This window comes from Corythoichthys intestinalis, chromosome 9 (genome assembly GCF_030265065.1).
Source record: "Corythoichthys intestinalis isolate RoL2023-P3 chromosome 9, ASM3026506v1, whole genome shotgun sequence".
Lineage (NCBI taxonomy): Eukaryota > Metazoa > Chordata > Actinopteri > Syngnathiformes > Syngnathidae > Corythoichthys > Corythoichthys intestinalis.
In genome coordinates this window covers 1,882,167-1,900,341 of record NC_080403.1, presented here as the reverse complement: position 1 = coordinate 1,900,341, position 18,175 = coordinate 1,882,167, and the positions used below count along the sequence as shown (strand labels likewise).

The window sequence follows — 18,175 nt, the reverse complement described above, 5'->3', positions numbered from 1 at the left end:
GATGTACTGCAAATTTCGGCCCAATTTCGTAAAACCTGATCAGCCCCAGTATCTTTTTGAACATTGGGCCAAACTCTGTATGGATCCACTTGCTGGATCAACAAGCAAACAGTTTGGGCCAGAACTGCTCCAAAGCAGCAGAAAACACATTAATTTATGGCCTGATTACAAAGATTATTTTAATTGGAGCACGCTACTCCACATTAAAGACGACCCATTTTTAGACTGTAAGCAACATATTATATTTGTTAAGGTTGTGGGGTAATGGGGACCCATGTGCAGAGACAGGAGGCATACTGGCAGTGGTAACAATAGTTATTGACAGTTAGAAGGACTAGCAGATAATGTCCAAAAAAGGTGGGCAGTTTGGTGATAGAACAGGTGAACGACCAGGCAGGTGTTCTTGCAGGCAAGCAGTACATGATCTAGGGGGGGGAAATCTGCTACATATTCATCTATTGAAAACAATACTGTTATGTTTCCTTATCCAAGGTGTCATGGCTGCTAGACACACAGTTGAAATGGTCCTACAGATGCTAGAGGATGGAGAGGAAGTAACAGAGTTGGACTCAAGAGTCCGAAATCTCTGATGATGAGGACCCAGACTATTGTCCAGGTGGCAGTGGCAGTCGTCCACCTGGAAATCCAACTGAACAGGATCAATCTGACTCATAAGATTCCACTAATGTGTCCTCTGTTGAAGAAAATGTCCAAATCATGGCCAACAGAATGAGCTGCTATGGCTCTTACTGGAGCAAGTTACCTACCACCCAGGGCAGAACGCAAAGCCACAATATCCTCAGAAATCAGTCAGGGCCTGCACAAGGGCTTAGCACCACTGTCTCACCAAAAAGATGCATGGGCGCTCTTCATCATTGATTATATAATACAAGAGGCTATAAAGTGTATTGCTGTTCTGGGTAAATTTCCATTTCAAAAATGTTAAGTAAAAAATAAAGATATTTCCAACATGAAATAATTCCTGTGTGGCCCTAAGTATATTACTAAATATCATACAAGTGATTATTCTTCACCAAAATGGCATTAAAACACATTGTTTTGTTGGCGCGAGACCTCGTAGTCCCACCCCACGCGTTCATGTTTTCGTAACCATGATCTGACTCCAAGAACACTAACTTAGATAAGCTAAATAAAAGTTCTAACGACGACTTTCCACAAAGTAGACCATTTGATGAGAGCTGAGAACAGTAAAAAAAAAAATATATGCAATGAAACATGAACTAGCAAAACTGTCTGGCAAACAGAGAAGAAAAAAGTAGGCCGTCAACTATGTCCGATTTTTATCACTTTGTCATTCATTTCCTGCATAAATGGTTCACACAAATTCTTTCTCATGCACGCATATTGTAGATGTATTTTATTGTTGGTTACAGTATGGATTTATTTTCTACTAAAACAATGGCCTGTCGACGATTATTGATTAGCAGGAAAGCAAACATACCATTTTTCTTCAGATTCTAATATGGGTCATTTTTGACCCACTTATGCGAGAGTGTAGGGTCTAGTAACTTCTGCATCTAAAGGTTGAGTTGGGAACAACGCAAGACGGACACAGATCAACTGCCTTGACAGTGTCGAAATACATTTATTGTTATGCTTGGATTATGCGGGTGTGCCAATTTTATGGACCGCTCATTTGACCACGGGAACGCCACCATCCGCTGGCTTGACCGCAGTCACCATTTCCTTCGGGCCCCTCCCCCCCCCCACTCCATACTTATTTTTCCTGTGTACGTGTAAAATATGTAGGGTCGCAGTTCGCGCACGTGTTGTGACACCAAACCCTCCTTATTTTACAAATTGACTTACTTCTCTCGACATCGGAAATCCCTGGTATCGCCGTATGCCAGTCTGCCTTGTGCCCGTCCACAAAGCACTCCGGTTTATATTTGAGGGAAATGTAAAAAAACAAACTATGCAGCATTGTCTGCAAGGAATTTGATTTTTTTTATTGCCATCATGTGCCATGAGGGCGTGGCGAGAGCGGCGAAGGCAACTAAGTGGATCATTGGCAAGTGGGCACCTATTTACGATCTAAGTTTTTCAGGTCAGCTTGTCGAGTCTCGATTTATTGCTTCACGAGTCGAGTCTCGTACACTCCCAGCTCAAATGAGTCAAGTCCGAGTCAAATTGCGAGTCATCAAATTTGCGACTAAAGTCGACTCAAGTCCAAATTCCTGTGACCCGTGTCCAATTGTCTGGAAACAGCAGGTATGGTCAACATACTATCGTCAAAACAGGTTATTTACTGTAGAACAATTATGCAAAATAGTGCAAAACTGTGAAAATATAAATACATAACATGTCATCTAACACAAAAAGTGTTTGGAGGACGTCTTGTGGTGAAGATTATTTTTGCACCCATCACCTTATCTTTTATACACTGGGCCTCAAAATTATATACCCGTAATTTTCAGACCAAAATTTTCCCTTATTTTGGATCTTGCTGTTTTTAGTCCAGTGCGGCTTATTTCTTCATTTACTGTATTTGAGTTAATAGGTAACACTTTATTTTACAGTGGAGTCATAAGACAATCTTAATTATGACTTGACACGTTCATGGGTATTAATGAACGCTTGTAACAGATGTAATTAAAGCGGAAGTTCAGGATTTTTGACATTAGGCTTAATCTTCAAGTTAGCAGGGGTTTAGTTGGTGGAGTTGATTTCAACAAATTCCGTTTCGTTTGAAAGTTATTTGTTTCAGGGCTCCGGAGTGGCTAAGCTAGCGCGAGTCAATGGCACCATTATAGCATGCCAATAAAAAACAGCATATTCACACATGAAAATCATCGATGACCTATGCAGTCAATGGTGCTGGCTATGTTTTCAGGATGAAATTACTAAAACTTACCATTGCATGTCAATAATTGCAGTATGAACAGTAACATTTGTAATCCAGAAGCTCTGCAGAGGGGCAAGGCGGAGTGATATCGCATCGTTTTTTTTTTTTTTAAACGCAGATTTTTTTTTGTCGTAGCTAGCAGCAAGTGACCAGTTTATATTTTTCCTTGTTCTTCATAGGGAATTTGTGGAAACTTTCTTTTGCCTATTTCTTCTGTGTGTTTCCTCAGCCTCTAAATGCACATTTCACCATGTTGCCGTTCTTCAGTCAAGTAGACTGATGCTGCATTCAAGGAAGGTGGGAAGTCAGTTTTTCAACTCAAAATATCATTGGGAACGCCAGTCGAACTGGTCCCCGACTTCAAAAGTTGCTTCAATCTGCCGTCACTGGACAAAAATAGCGCTGCTCGTCGAAAATCAGGCCGTTAATAGTAACACTAAAGAAGGCAGTTAGTAGTTGGGGCAATTCTGGAGTCATTATTTTCTATTTGTGTAATTCAATAAACATGCTTTAGGCAGTTCAATGAAGTTCAATGTTGGCTTTATTCAAATTTTTTACGTCAATTTTTACATTTTACTGCAAATGAATGTCGGCTCAAAAAATAGGTCGCCAGCCCATCACATATTTACATTCGCGTAGATTGCTTTAAGGTGGCAACTAGTACCCTCCGAGCGGGATAAGTCCGAGCACCACCAGCACTCCTCTTTATTGGGGTTGTATCTATCTTTTGAATTTGACTGTGTTGGATATGTTCGTAGATCTGTATCGTTTTTTTATTGGCAAGCTATAATGGTGTCATCGACTCACGTTATCTTAACTTCTCCGGAGCCTTGAAACTAACAAATCACTTGCAAATGAAACTGATTTTTAAAAAATCAACTCCAACTAACTAAACCCCTGCTAACTCGAAGATTAAGCCTAATTTCAAAAATCCTGAACTTCCGCTTTAAGTATCATCTGGCAAATTTTGTCACTAACTTCATTTATGTCCAGTCCGGATCTTTTACATCCATTCAAAAGTGAGATAAAGCATTCATTAATGCCCATGACAGTGTCATGCCATAATTAGGACGGCCTTAGGACAGTATTACGACGGCGATGTCAAATTAAGTGTGACTGGTTGATTTATTTTGGTACAATTATACCATAATACTGGACACCTGCAGCTTGTCTATGAACAAATGCCGTTTTTGTGTCAAATTTGGTGGGTGCAGCTTACAGTCAGGTGCTCTCGAACACATACGTTAATATAAACAACAAAACTCTCCACAGGCATGAAAATCTCTCACCTTTCGGCGAAATTCGCCGTTTTGAAGTAAAAAAGGATGACCTACGTGAATCGTGTAGATCCGAGGAGAAAATTTTTAAGGGGGGGGGGTCGGGGTCGGGTGTAGGCATGTGCCGGTTACCTTCACGGTTTACCATGCTATTAAAACGTCGCGGTTACAAAACCACTAAAATTTTCCGTCATACAGTAGTATGTAATCGTTATTTTTCATGTGTCAAAAATGCAGCCAGAAGTGGCTTGGCGCGGCAGCGCTTACCCTTTCCCCTGTTTGATGCTGCGTGTGCCAGTGACGCTATTCCAGCAAACCCAAAAACAAGCAGTCCAAACGCAAGGCGTACTTTTCTGCAATTTATTGATCTCTCACATCGTGGCAACTGAAATATACCAAATGAATACATTTAAAACGTTGTACAATCGTATTTTTCCAAGCGTGAGTAGCTTCAACAGTTTAGCTTCATGAAAAAGTTCGCCAAAAAAAAAAAACCACACATTTTCCTTTCAAATTCAATACACAAAGTTACTAAAAACTTACAAAGCAGAATGATAGGCAAGGCTTAGCAAAGAGAGCAACTTCATTGAGGTTAATCACAGCCGCTGAGAGAGAAACAAGTTTGAATGCAGGGGGGAGAAAAGAGCGTCAAAGATCGTTAATTGCGACAGATGATCTTGTTCTAAGCACAAATTCACGTTCGCTGGAAGAGGAGAGGTCTCACTCCCAATTTTTTTTTTTTTAGATGAATGCATTTGCCAGCATATTGAATTTGGTGAGTAATGGTTTCAATCGTTTTCATATTTTGCGTTATGACAAGTTACTGCCGTTCGTTCCAGCTAGCATTGAACACTGCCAGAGCTAGCCAAATCTCTGGTGAAAAAAATAGCTCCCGTTAAGTTAGCGTCAAGCTTGTGTATTTAATGGTAATATTAAAGCAGTGTTGTCAGTAACGCGTTATGTGAGTAATGCGTAACAGTAATCTGATTACTTTCTTTCAGTAAAGAGCAATCTAACGGGTTCATTTTTCTAAATCCGTAATCTGATTAAAGTTACTTTCCTTGATGCCTATGCGTTACTATTTTGTTATTGCCCCATAATGTATGTATAATGAAGAATACTGTAGTCATGGGAGTGACATCACGTGTCACATTTTCTAATCGGGGATGGAAAAAAAACAGGTGATGTGTTTTACCATGATGCGTGAGCCGTGAGCGCTGGGAATTTGCGGTCAAAACAACATAGCCTTGCTATCTCGCCAGGATGCAATTAAATAGCAGGCATGAAAATCTCTCACCTTTCGGCGAAATTCGCCGTTTTGAAATAAAAAAGGATGACCTACGTGAATCGTGTAGATCCGAGGAGAAATTTTTTAAGGGGGGGGGTCGGGGTCGGGTGTAGGCATGTGCCGGTTACCTTCACGGTTTACCATGCTATTAAAACGTCGCGGTTACAAAACCACTAAAATTTTCCGTCATACAGTAGTATGTAATCGTTATTTTTCATGTGTCAAAAATGCAGCCAGAAGTGGCTTGGCGCGGCAGCGCTTACCCTTTCCCCTGTTTGATGCTGCGTGTGCCAGTGACGCTATTCCAGCAAACCCAAAAACATGCAGTCCAAACGCAAGGCGTACTTTTCTGCAATTTATTGATCTCTCACATCGTGGCAACTGAAATATACCAAATGAATACATTTAAAACGTTGTACAATCGTATTTTTCCAAGCGTGAGTAGCTTCAACAGTTTAGCTTCATGAAAAAGTTCGCCAAAAAAAAAACCCCACACATTTTCCTTTCAAATTCAATACACAAAGTTACTAAAAACTTACAAAGCAGAATGATAGGCAAGGCTTAGCAAGGAGAGCAACTTCATTGAGGTTAATCACAGCCGCTGAGAGAGAAACAAGTTTGAATGCAGGGGGGAGAAAAGAGCGTCAAAGATCGTTAATTGCGACAGATGATCTTGTTCTAAGCACAAATTCACGTTCGCTGGAAGAGGAGAGGTCTCACTCCCAATTTTTTTTTTTTTTAGATGAATGCATTTGCCAGCATATTGAATTTGGTGAGTAATGGTTTCAATCGTTTTCATATTTTGCGTTATGACAAGTTACTGCCGTTCGTTCCAGCTAGCATTGAACACTGCCAGAGCTAGCCAAATCTCTGGTGAAAAAAATAGCTCCCGTTAAGTTAGCGTCAAGCTTGTGTATTTAATGGTAATATTAAAGCAGTGTTGTCAGTAACGCGTTATGTGAGTAATGCGTAACAGTAATCTGATTACTTTCTTTCAGTAAAGAGCAATCTAACGCGTTCATTTTTCTAAATCCGTAATCTGATTAAAGTTACTTTCCTTGATGCCTATGCGTTACTATTTTGTTATTGCCCCATAATGTATGTATAATGAAGAATACTGTAGTCATGGGAGTGACATCACGTGTCACATTTTCTAATCGGGGATGGAAAAAAAACAGGTGACGTGTTTTACCATGATGCGTGAGCCGTGGGCGCTGGGAATTTGCGGTCAAAACAACATAGCCTTGCTATCTCGCCAGGATGCAATTAAATAGGCAGGAGATATACTACAAACGGCTGCATTTGCACACTGGAAACACAGCCATTACTTCACATTTTTGTCCAGTAAAGATGACAAAAATATCTCCTTGCGCTGGCTCTAAAAGACTGTTGACCGCTAAAGCATCCAATTCAAGCACCACCTGGAATTACAGCACAACGGGTAACAAGACAGCCAGGACTTTTTGATACTGCTCGTGCTCAATCCTCTGTTCAAGTTCAGTTGTTGTTGAGGGTTTTGAAAGCTTAGGTTTATAGAAATTCTAAATATCCATCTTGCCTCCTCAGCTGTAGTTTTGGCTAAGCAAAGCAAACGGCTGTCTCTCAGGTGCTATAGTCACAGGATCTGTTCGAAAAATAATTTGGACCCATTATGAAATACTTTGAAGGATTCTTATTCATTTCATTCATTTTTGTTGTTTTATTGCTCTAAAACTTTTATAGACAACATTTTAATGGTCATATTCAATGGTCTATACTTAAAAGGGGAAGTTCAGAATTTTTTACATTAGGCTTAATCTTTGAGTTAGCCTGGGTTCAATTAGTCGCTGGAGTTGATTTGAACAAATTCTGTGCAGTTTGCCAGTTATTTGATAGTTTCAGGGCTTCGGAGTGAGAGCGCGAGTCAATGGTGGTTGAAATCAACTCCTTCAGCTAATTAAACCCCTGCTAATTTGAATATTAAGCCTTATGTGAAAAATTAAAATTGTCAAATTCGCCTCATGTATCGCCGACGGAGGACATTTTGGCAGAACGCCGGAACATATTTCCTCCACACCCTTCTCACCTTTTTAACCCCTGACCCATTTTCATGCCTGTCTCCAACTCGTCCAAAAAAAGATGACACATCTGAGTCATTCTCTTCATCAAGTTGTTGAAATAAAGCAAAATTCAGTTTGGAGAGTTCATTTGGAGGATATGATCTGTAAAGTTGCTCACGCAGACGTGCTCTACACTTAATTGCGGTCGTTGATACGTGAGCCTTTTCCCCTTCTTTCAACACGCCCCTGACCTCACGTTTAACAATCGTCATTTCTGGTATGACAGCAGAATAGAATCGTGGGATATGCAGTCCCCACGGTGCTTAATGATTGAAAAAAGGACAAGAAATGTCAAAAATATGGACGTAAACACATGAACGATGCAGCGTTTTAATGCTTAGTTATAGGCAATAAAACTCAAAGAGCATTATCTCCTGTTTTACTTGGTCTATTGACTTCAAGTAAAAACAAGGGTGAAGCTCCAAATCCGCACTTTCGAGTGAGGGGTACTGCAAGTGCGTGGGTGTCGTAATCAAGTTAAGTGGCTTGTAAGATGACGTGCGCACAGGACGCACCAGCGCATCCACGGACCTTATAGCATTAAATGTTTTTTTTTTTTTTCTCCTTCAGTCAAAATACCCCATGTGTGAAATATTGATGCACACTTTGCAATCACTTCTTCATGTTAAAATTACTCGAAGGATCTGACAATTTGCTTATTGTATAAACAAAAGTAAATTTTTCTTGGCCCCCATATAAGATATGTGTTTTTGTTCTTACAGACCAATTTTCAGAGGAAGGAGATGGCCCTTCCCCAAGAAAAAAACCCAAGCCTGGTTAGTTAAAAAAAAAACTGTAATCAAATATTTAAATCCTCTTGCGAGTCCACGGAGGTTCATGTAAGTGTTTTTTTCCCTTGACAGATGAACAACACAACTTTGGAGTCAGCACTCTGGAAGAGATCCGACTAAGGCGGGCTTTAAAAGCGGGCATGAATAGAGCTATTAATTCTACACAGAGTGCTGATACCTGTGTCAGTGGAGAGAAAGAAAACCTCATTTCAACCATCCGGCTACCGTTAAATTCGTCAAACGAAGGTAAAAATGTTAAGTCTTTGGTACTTTAGTGAGAATTGATTGTGCTCTTGTTAAAGCATTACATAGATTTTCTTGTAAAATGAACAGACTGCTCCATAAATGAAGCTACATACCTTTTTCCTCTCTCTGGCATGCTTATTTCTGAAGAAATTCTGAGATCAAGAGGCAGTGTCGCTAGTAGGCTTGGAAGACCAAAGGACCCCACATGTAAGCTTAACACACTCACACATTAGGAGTGTGCCATCTTAGGCACCCCACGATTCGGTTCGATTACGATTCAGGGTACTACGATTCGATTATTGAACAATGATCACGGTATTTACTAGAGGTGTGCAAAAGTTCCGATTCTTAGATTATTCGTGATTTGGCCGTGGAAGATTCGAGAACGATTCACAAACATCCAAATTCCGATTATTAAAATATGCCAAGTAAAGCGGAAGTACAACACACCCAGCGCGCCGCGTGGTCTTCGGGACGCAATAAGGAACGAAGTGAGAGTAGCTAAATATCATGCTTCTCATTACCCGGCCCCTCGGGTAATGCCAATGCTCAACTCACGGCTCTAGCTCAACTCATGCCACGAGATTAAAAAAAACACAACAACATACCTGACTGCTGCCGAAAAGCTGCTACAAAGTACATCCACATAATGTTACGGTAGATATCATTTATATAGGACTAGATGCAATATAGATTCGGTAGCGTTAGCAGCACATCTACAAAAAGCTAGATGCGGGCGTTAGTAAACGGCCGCCATCTTAAAGCAGTACACTTCCCTGCAAGGCTGTTGTAGCGAACCTTTCAAGCAAACCTAATTAACTTTTTATCTAAAATACTTCTAAATCGGTAAAATATTGACTTGAATCTATCTTTAAAATAGTTTTAAAACTTTCACATGTTGAAAGTAGACAAAAGGGAAATTTTGGAATAACGGGCGCAATTTTAACAACTTTAACAGTTGATTCACAACATTAAATTAATTGAATGTAGTTTAAAGCTGCTGATACAGAATGGGGACTGGAGTTTTTTATTTACTGTTATTTTTGTATATTTGTTTACTGCTATATGTTAACTTGATACTGAAATAGTTGTTTGGTTTAGCCTGAGAGTATTTTTGAACAATTTTGGAACTAATGTACAAAACATTTAAAAAAAAAAAAAAAAAAGGAGGGTGCATCAATACTCGTTTTATAATCGAATCGGAGCCTCTGAATCGTAATCGTAATCGAATCGTTAGGTGCCCAAAGATTTCCAGCTCAAGTATTGACGATGATCACGGTTCTTCACGATTACATATCACCTTTACTAATAATTATATCAATAAAGTAGCCAAACAAAGTTATGTCCATTATTTATTTAAAATATCCTAGAGATACAACGGGAACGATATAAACTTGCCCATACAACAAAAAGCTGCCCTTAAGGTGCTTTTTGATGTTTTTTTTTTTTTTTTTTTAACAAGAAAGTGCAAAAACATTACCCATTTTAAAGGCAGTACTTATTTCTCTCAACAATACAATAAAATTTACACAAGTGTAAGCCACATTTTCTGGAAACAAAGTGTCTTTAGAAATAAGAATTCTTTCCTTTTTTTTTTTCACAGATTTCCGTACTATTTCGCATGTTTGTAGTGTTACCGCTGTGTAGTGAAATACACGTTAGCGCCGAGCACTAAGCTAATTAGCTAACTTTTAACATCTCAAAAAGAATAATAATAATAAAGGCTAAATAGTACAAGAGGGTTCGTGTATTCACCTCTTACACACACAGGTCTTAGCAACACACCCAGGATATTTTTCAATTGACATGACTTGAAACTACTGCTGGACATCTGAAAGACGAGGAGAAAAGAAGTCTCTCTTTTCCCCTCTCGCTCGCACAGAAGCATGACCGCTGGGTCCCTGCCCGTCTCATACACAAATTTATTTTCCAGTCTTTTGAAAAGGAGTAAATCTCGCGCTCAGTAACCGGCAGCATCAGTCATAGCGTTGTGTGTGTGCGTCAGTTAAAGATGTCCGGGCAGCAGACGTGTCTTGAATTTCGTTCCGCTATGAGCGGCTGTCATACAGTTATTAGGGAAAATCATCGTTTTTGAACATTTATGAATCGTAATCGAATCGTCACGTGTCGAATCGCGATGCATCTAATAATCGATTTTTTGGAACTCCCTTCACACACACGCGCACACACACGCGCACACACACGCGCACACACACGCGCACACACACACACACACACACACACACACACACACACACACACACACACACACACACACACACACACCTTTTCTCAATTCGGCAACTTGATCATTGTGCTAGTCCAGAATGTAATAATTTGTTACAAATAATTTACAATTTTTACTTGTGTAGATTTGAAGCATGGAGAGGGTCTTCCTATGAAAAACAGCCTAGCAAAACGTTTGGGTAGATTTGTGGTGGAAGAAGGCCAAGTTCCCGATCAGAAAGGTAACATACTATTGTCTAATGTAATTTAATCTAATCTTCGAGTTAGCGGGGGTTTAAATAGTCAGTTGATTTCAACAAGTTCCTTGCAATTTGTCAGTTATTTCGTTTCAGGGCTCCGGCGTGGCGAAGCTAGTGCGAGTCAATGGTCCTATCTTAAAAAACGATGTTAAAAGATCTAACTTACTCAAATAAATTCAAAATGCAGATCATTGTTCCAAACATCCTGATGGGCAAAACAATGTCACACCAAATTGCCGTAATTCACTTGATTCTGCAGGACTTTTTTTTCTATGTGTAATGCAACCACAATAGAGAGGAGTGATTCAGCTGCTCATGCTGCATTCGAGGAAGATGGGAAGTGGGACTTATCCCAAACGATACCAGTTGCGACCTCAAAGTGTTGCAAGCGAATGTAAACAGCAAAATGGCTTATCGCGACAAGTTGTTTTTTATTTTGGCCATCAAAAGACATTTTGACCTCCAGCAAACCTGTCTTCTCGGAAGGGATCAAATAAATGGTGTTACACTTATATAGCGCTTTTCCACCTTTCAAGGCGCTCAAAGCGCTTTACACTATCTCACCATCCACCTACTGGTGACGCAGCACCAGGAGCAATGTGGGGTTCAGTGGAGGAAAAGCGACGGTATAGGTAAGGTTTTCCCCCTGACCTCGAGGCTAGGGCTTCCTAGTTTGACTGGCGTTCCCAATGATATTTTTCCTGGTTGGAAAACTCTTCACTTCCCCCCTTCCTTGAATTCACCATCAGTCTACTTGACTTAAGAACGGCAACATGTTGAAATGTGCATTTAGAGGCTGTGGAAACAGACAGAAGAAATGGGAAAATGAAAGTTTCCACAAATTCCCGATGAAGAACGAGGGACAATATAAACCGGTTACTTGTTGCTGTTCGACATAAACACACCAGTGGAAAAAATATCACTCCGCTCTGCGGCCTGTTCCCTGCAGAGTTGCTGGATTACAAACGTTGCTGTTCATGCTACAATTATTGACTTTTAAAGGGTACCACGGATAGAAAGACATGTAGTTCTTAAAGGATAAATGTTAGTACGAGGTATAATAATTTGACATTTCAAATTTTAAATAAAAAAATAAACTAGTAGCTCGCCATTGTTGTTGACGTCGCAGGGCCCATTGTGCCTTGTACCTAATTCAAGACTCCTGATAATATCTCCCAGAATCATAAGTTTGTATATTGTGACTAAATATTGCCATCCACTGTGTTTGTTGAGCTAAACGAGTGGTGAAACTTTATTTAAACATTTTAGCAAAAGTCTAAGTTATGTGTATTTTGCATATCTATTTTGATGTGAATTTGAAGTCTTTGCATTGTTGCTTGAAGGGATCCTCGATCTTAAAGACAAGTGATTTTTAAAAGATAAATATTTGTTTGAGTTAAAATATTTTGATATTAAAACCCCTCGTAATTTTTTCGTTTTAATAAAATTTCTAAAATTATTTTAACTGATAGGTCGCCATTCTTATTGACGTCACAGTGCGGTGACGTCACAAGGCCTGCTGCCGACCTTCCAGCATGTCACTCTTTAGCTACCTCAACATGTCGTCGGTTCTGCCCTTCCAATTTGAACCTGAGCGGAAAAGTGAAGAGCAGGACAGCACTGTTGGTCGTTCACAAGGCGAGCAGCAAAGGCAAAATGCAGAGCAGGAAATGCCTGATAAGACAAGAGTTGGGCAAAACTGCTGATGCACTTGCGGCAAGTGCGTCTCAATGACAACTGAGCGAGAGAGTGTATGCTGTTTAGGCTCCGGTTTTGTTAGCAGATTTTCAAGGTGAGCTATTGTGTCATCAAACTTATTCCAATATAATTATGTAGATAGTTAGCATCCAGAGCTGTCATGTGCTTTACATACAGTACAGGCCAAAAGTTTGAACACACCTTGTCATTCGTGCATTTTTATTTTCATGACTTGACATTATAAACTCTCACTGAAGGTAATAAAACTGAATGCACACGTGTGATAGGATCGTAGTCGTTTCGTGGCTGTCCTCATTAAATTCGTCATCTGACGGAAACAAATCCTGGAATCGAGTCTAATCCATGTCTTGTACATCAACTCAAGTTTTTAGCTACGTAAGAGTGGTCAATATTAAGTGCTCGGCGCGCATCAGCTGGCCACTGTACTGCTGCGTCGGACGTGTCTGGATCAGTTTGAGTGGCAGCATCACTCATATTAGGTGAATACTGAACAGACGCACTTACTGCCTGATAACGACAGTAGAGGTGAATTATTAGCTTCCTCTGTGTCTAGCGGTACGCCCGAAGGTTTGCCTACCGCTGTAGCGACAGAAGCATCTTGCCTGCTTAAAAGAGCGACTAGCAGTTTCTTGTCTTTGGCGCTTTATTGCGCCCATTTCACTTGCTATTTGAGCGCTTTGAGGCTTCTTGTGAGGGAGAATAGTTGGAACAGCATTTGATTTTAGTCTCCGCTTATATCCAGCCGCTCCGGTGAGCGCTTTCATAAGTTGTCGTCGACTAAAAGCCTCGAACGCGGTAGGAGAAAAATGGCCCGAACAAAGCCTTGGGTCTTTGGGAAGTTTTGTCAGTCTACAGACATTTTCCCAAACCTTTCTCCTCTTCTTGTCAATAGGAAATCTGTGGAGACTCTCATCACTCCCCTTGTTTCCAGTTGACTGGAAATTGCATCCAGAAGCAGAACATCGTGGCATTTTAGTTCGCGAGTTCATGCAGCAATACACAATTGTTATACACAATTGGAAACGTCCCCATTACGTCATCACTCCGAGCCCGCAAAACATGGCGCCAACTATCAGTCATAATATGTACTAAATATTATAAAATATTGCCATTGATTTAACATTTTATGTGTTTCTAACAACATATTTTAGTACAAGAAAACAACTGTGGTTTTAATAGAGCCTACATGTCTTTAAGATCGAGGGTCCCTTTAACTGTGTGAGAATAGGGCCTCATTAATAGATTGAAGCGCTTTTCTTTTTTTGAACATTATTTTTTGAGAGATGTGAATATTATTTTTGTTGTATTTTCACAATATAATACTTACAGTGCCCTCCATAATTATTGGCACCCCTGAAAAAGATGTGTTTTTTAGCTTCTAATATTTTTTTAAAAATTCAAATAATATGGGACCTTAATGGAAAAAAAGAGAAAAATCCAATCTTCAATACAAGTGCATTCATTCAGTGGGGAAAAAAATCCCACATAAAGAAAAAATTATTTGACATCAAATAATGTGTGTCACAATTATTAGCACCCATGGTGTTAATACTTTGTACAACCCCCTTTTGCCAACAAAACAAGGTCTGGGGACTGAGATGGCCATGGGAGGAGCTTGATTTTGTGTCTGGTGAACCATTTCTGTGTAGATTTGGCACATGTTTAGGGTCATTGTCTTGCTGAAAGACCCAGTAACGACCCATCTTCAGCTTTTGGGCAGAGGGCAACAGATTTTGATTTAAAATGTCCTGGTATTTCAAAGCATTCATGATGCCATGCACCCTAACAAGGTTCCCAGGGCCTTTGGAAGCGAAACAGCCCCACAGCATCACTGACCCACCCCCCCATACTTCACTGTGGGTATGAGGTGCTTTTCAGCATGCACATCTTTCGTGGCACGCCAGACCCACTTAGAGTGTTTGTTGCCAAAAAGCTCAAACTTGATCCCAGACAAAAATACACACGGCCCCAGTTGAAGCCTGGGACCGTGTGTATTTGCTTTGGTCAGATGAGCTGTCCGAGCTACGAATCTGAATGCCTGTGTCCACTCGTCTTTCTCTGCCTCTTAGCTCTCAATGCAGCAATCGAACTAAGTTAATTACATTTATTCGTTTTCCGTGTTGCTTATTCACTGAGAAGCAAACCCCAGGAGCAGTATCTCATTAAGTATGATACATCTGAGAACACCGGCAGGATGATCAGCAATCTGGACATCTGCTTTTACGTGACAAAAATAAGGTAAGGCAGCATTCTCTCGGTCACGGAGCACCGTAGTCGTCTCTGTAGAGGCAAGCTGCATCAATGTTTTCGTGTGCTGTTATGCACGGGCTATCAGCAAAAATAAACTCCTGTGTTTCACTTCATACCCTAATAATATGGAAAGTACCCGGCAGCTCTGGGTGCTAATTAGCTCCATGATAATATTGGAATAAGTTTGATCACACAGTAGTTTACCGTGAAGATCTGTAAACATTTTTTGACATCGAACACTCACTAGCAAGCTTGACACATGAACGCCACTGGACTCATCCTGTCTTTGCTGGTCATTTTGCTTTTGCTGTCCTTCTCAATAATGTTCCACTCTGGTTCAAATTGGAAGGACTGAACCGATGACATGTTAATGTAGTTAAAGAGTGACACTGTGGAAGCCCGGCGTGACGTCACCGGCCTGCGACGTCAACAACAATGGCGACCTACTAGTTCAGATAATTTTCCAAATTTTATTATAACGAAAATATTAAGAGGGGTTTTAATATAAAATTATTATAACTCGTAACATTTATCTTTAAGAACTACTTGTCTTTATATCCATGGTACCCTTTAATAACTTCATCTTGGAAACATAGCCAACACTATTGATTGCATGGGCCATCTGTGATTTTCATGTGTGTATATGTTGTTTTTTTGTATTGGCATGCTAAGATGGGACCATTGATTCACGTTCGCTTAGGCATTCCAGAGCCCCGAAACTAACAAATAACTGACAAACTGAACGAAATTTGTTGAAATCAACTTGACCAAGAAATTAAAGCCACGCAAAGACACAAACTCGAAGATTAAGCCTAATGTCAAAATTTCTGAACTTCCCCTTTAAGGATGCCCTAAACAGACTCTTCATGTGTTATGCATTTTGATAACGCTAACATATGAGGAAATATGTCGTTTGATAAATCTTCACTCAGTTTGAAATGATTTTGCGTACTCTTGTTTGCTTCATCAGGTATGAAGTCGATTAAGGAGCGACTTTCTTTGCCTTCTGCCCCTGTTGCAACCAGTCAAGCAGGTAAGAAAATGGTTTTCGTAAACTGGAGATGAAGACAAATTGTTATTTTGCGACCATTTCCATTCCATTGTTTGTATGGGTGCGCGTCATCATCATAGCAGCACCAGGAGCAAACCAGTTGAGCAGCTGGTCATTTTTTAGAGTTCATTATCGTTTCCTCCTTTCTAGTGCTACCTCTCGTTCCAGAAAATGAAAGCTAACCTTGAGTACCTGGAAAAAAACACTTTTTCCAGGTACTCAGGGTTTGCTGTCTTATTCGAGCTTCTCAAATATGCTTTAATAATCGAGACTCGTCTGGTTTTTTTTCCTCCATTGAGAAGAATTCCAAATATGTTATCATTAATTCGCCTCATGAGGTGCTAGCTCTTGTTGTCCTCCCTGTGGGAAACAAAATCCAAAGTCTCTCAGTAAGAACAACAAGAAACCATGGATGTGATTGTGCGCGCTCGGGTGGGGTGTCCCAGTGCCGGGACTGGCGGTGGGCCCGGCGTCGGGTCGGTTGCCAATGGGCTTACACTCACAAGAGATTCACACGATTACTGGGTTCTCGATCACAGAACTGATTTGTGTACACTCTACCTCTCCCAATCACTTAGCTTATAGACTGCCCCCCCCCACGGTGTCAACCAGAAATACATTCAGCTAACGATAGCACCAACATATTAATAGTTAGTGTAGGCGTTCAATGTATTTCTTGTTGTTGTTTGTGTTTCTTTCTTTTCTTGTGTTTCTTTTCTTCTGTCCTGCCATAACTTCTTCCTGTTCCCTGCTTTGTCATAATAAACGAGATATGTTGAATGATCACAATAGGAGTAAGTCATACCCTCAATGTGAAACATTAAAAATGTTCAGACCAAACCGGACACTTAGACTTCCAGTCTTCGTGTCAAACAGCTGAACAGGACAGGTTTTACTTATTTGTATTATACTGCTGCAAATAAGTATTTGAACACCTGAGAAAATCGATGTCAATATTTGGTAGAGTAGCCTTTGTTCTGGATCATCCAAATGGTCGTTGGCAAACTTAAAATGGGCCTGGACATGTGCTGGTTGAGGCAGGGGAACCGTCGGTGCCATGCATGATTTTAAACCGTGACGCCCATCATTTCTAAGTGTGAAAACTTGCAAAATCGCAGGGTGTTCAAATATTAATTTTCCTCACTGTATAAATCCATAATAAACAAAGGCAAAAACTAAGGAATTAGTTAATTTTAATGCATTTTAGTCAACATTGTGATCATACAATACAAATTTAGTCAATTTTTGTTTTTTCACTATTAGTTTTTAATATTTCGTTCATTTTTGTTCATGATAAACCTGGTGTAAACATGCATACAGACACATATTGGCCTCCCACTGTGAATTTTTCATTTGATTCCTTAACCTGTGTACATTTAAGCTAACAAAATTAGTTTGTGTTGTGGTAATGTGGTCATCCATGCTTTTGATGCACTTAGAGAGCGGAGAGTTTTTGGGGTCTTAATGCTCTGAGCTGAGCTCTACATTGGTTTTCCGTTTTAAATTTTTATTCCATGCATTTTTTTTTAACAGCCGAAGAGATCAGCACACCCAAGCAGATTCACATCAAAACTCTGGAAGAAATAAGATTGGAAAAAGCAGCCAAGTCTCGTACCCAGAAGGACTGTCTTCCTCCTATGAACAAAGAAGTAACAGTTACCAAGACGGCCCCCGTCCAGACACCCAGGGCTGTAAAGCGAAAAGTTCATGTCCAAGAACATTCCATTGATTTCAACCAACCCACTACTGAAATCCACCACACAAAGAGGAAAAGAAAAGAGAATCAGCAGGAGAAAACACTTGATCTTAAAAAGCTCAAATCAACAGCTGACAATGTCCCTGGGAAATATCAGCAAGAGGCAGTGACGCCAGTCCCCGATGCCCCAAAAGCAGGAGAGGTTAAAGTGAAGACCTTGGAAGAGATCCGCAAGGAAAAGGCAGCCCGAATTCAGTCTGAAGAAGTCAAGAGTACCAACACTGAGGAGAATGGTGTTAAGAAGCCACAATTGCTGCAAAACGATAGACTGACATCCCAGTGTAAGAGCTTTTCAATCTACCACATAAGAGATTTTAGTTTTGTTACATCCGTTGAATTACTCATT

At 40.2% G+C, this 18,175-nt stretch overlaps 1 protein-coding gene across 4 annotated transcripts in view; it reads left to right on the top strand.

Annotated features, from left to right (window-relative positions):
- zc3h11a (zinc finger CCCH-type containing 11A) overlaps positions 1 to 18,175 on the top strand; it is a 49,770-nt gene that overhangs the window by 13,213 nt on the left and 18,382 nt on the right. For all 4 annotated transcript variants that reach the window (XM_057845522.1, XM_057845521.1, XM_057845523.1 and 1 more), the window contains 6 exons: positions 8,253 to 8,306; positions 8,394 to 8,567; positions 8,715 to 8,774; positions 10,940 to 11,035; positions 15,993 to 16,055; positions 17,607 to 18,110. In XM_057845522.1, coding sequence (XP_057701505.1) covers positions 8,253 to 8,306; positions 8,394 to 8,567; positions 8,715 to 8,774; positions 10,940 to 11,035; positions 15,993 to 16,055; positions 17,607 to 18,110 — 951 coding nt within the window. The remainder of the gene's footprint in view (positions 1 to 8,252; positions 8,307 to 8,393; positions 8,568 to 8,714; positions 8,775 to 10,939; positions 11,036 to 15,992; positions 16,056 to 17,606; positions 18,111 to 18,175) is intronic.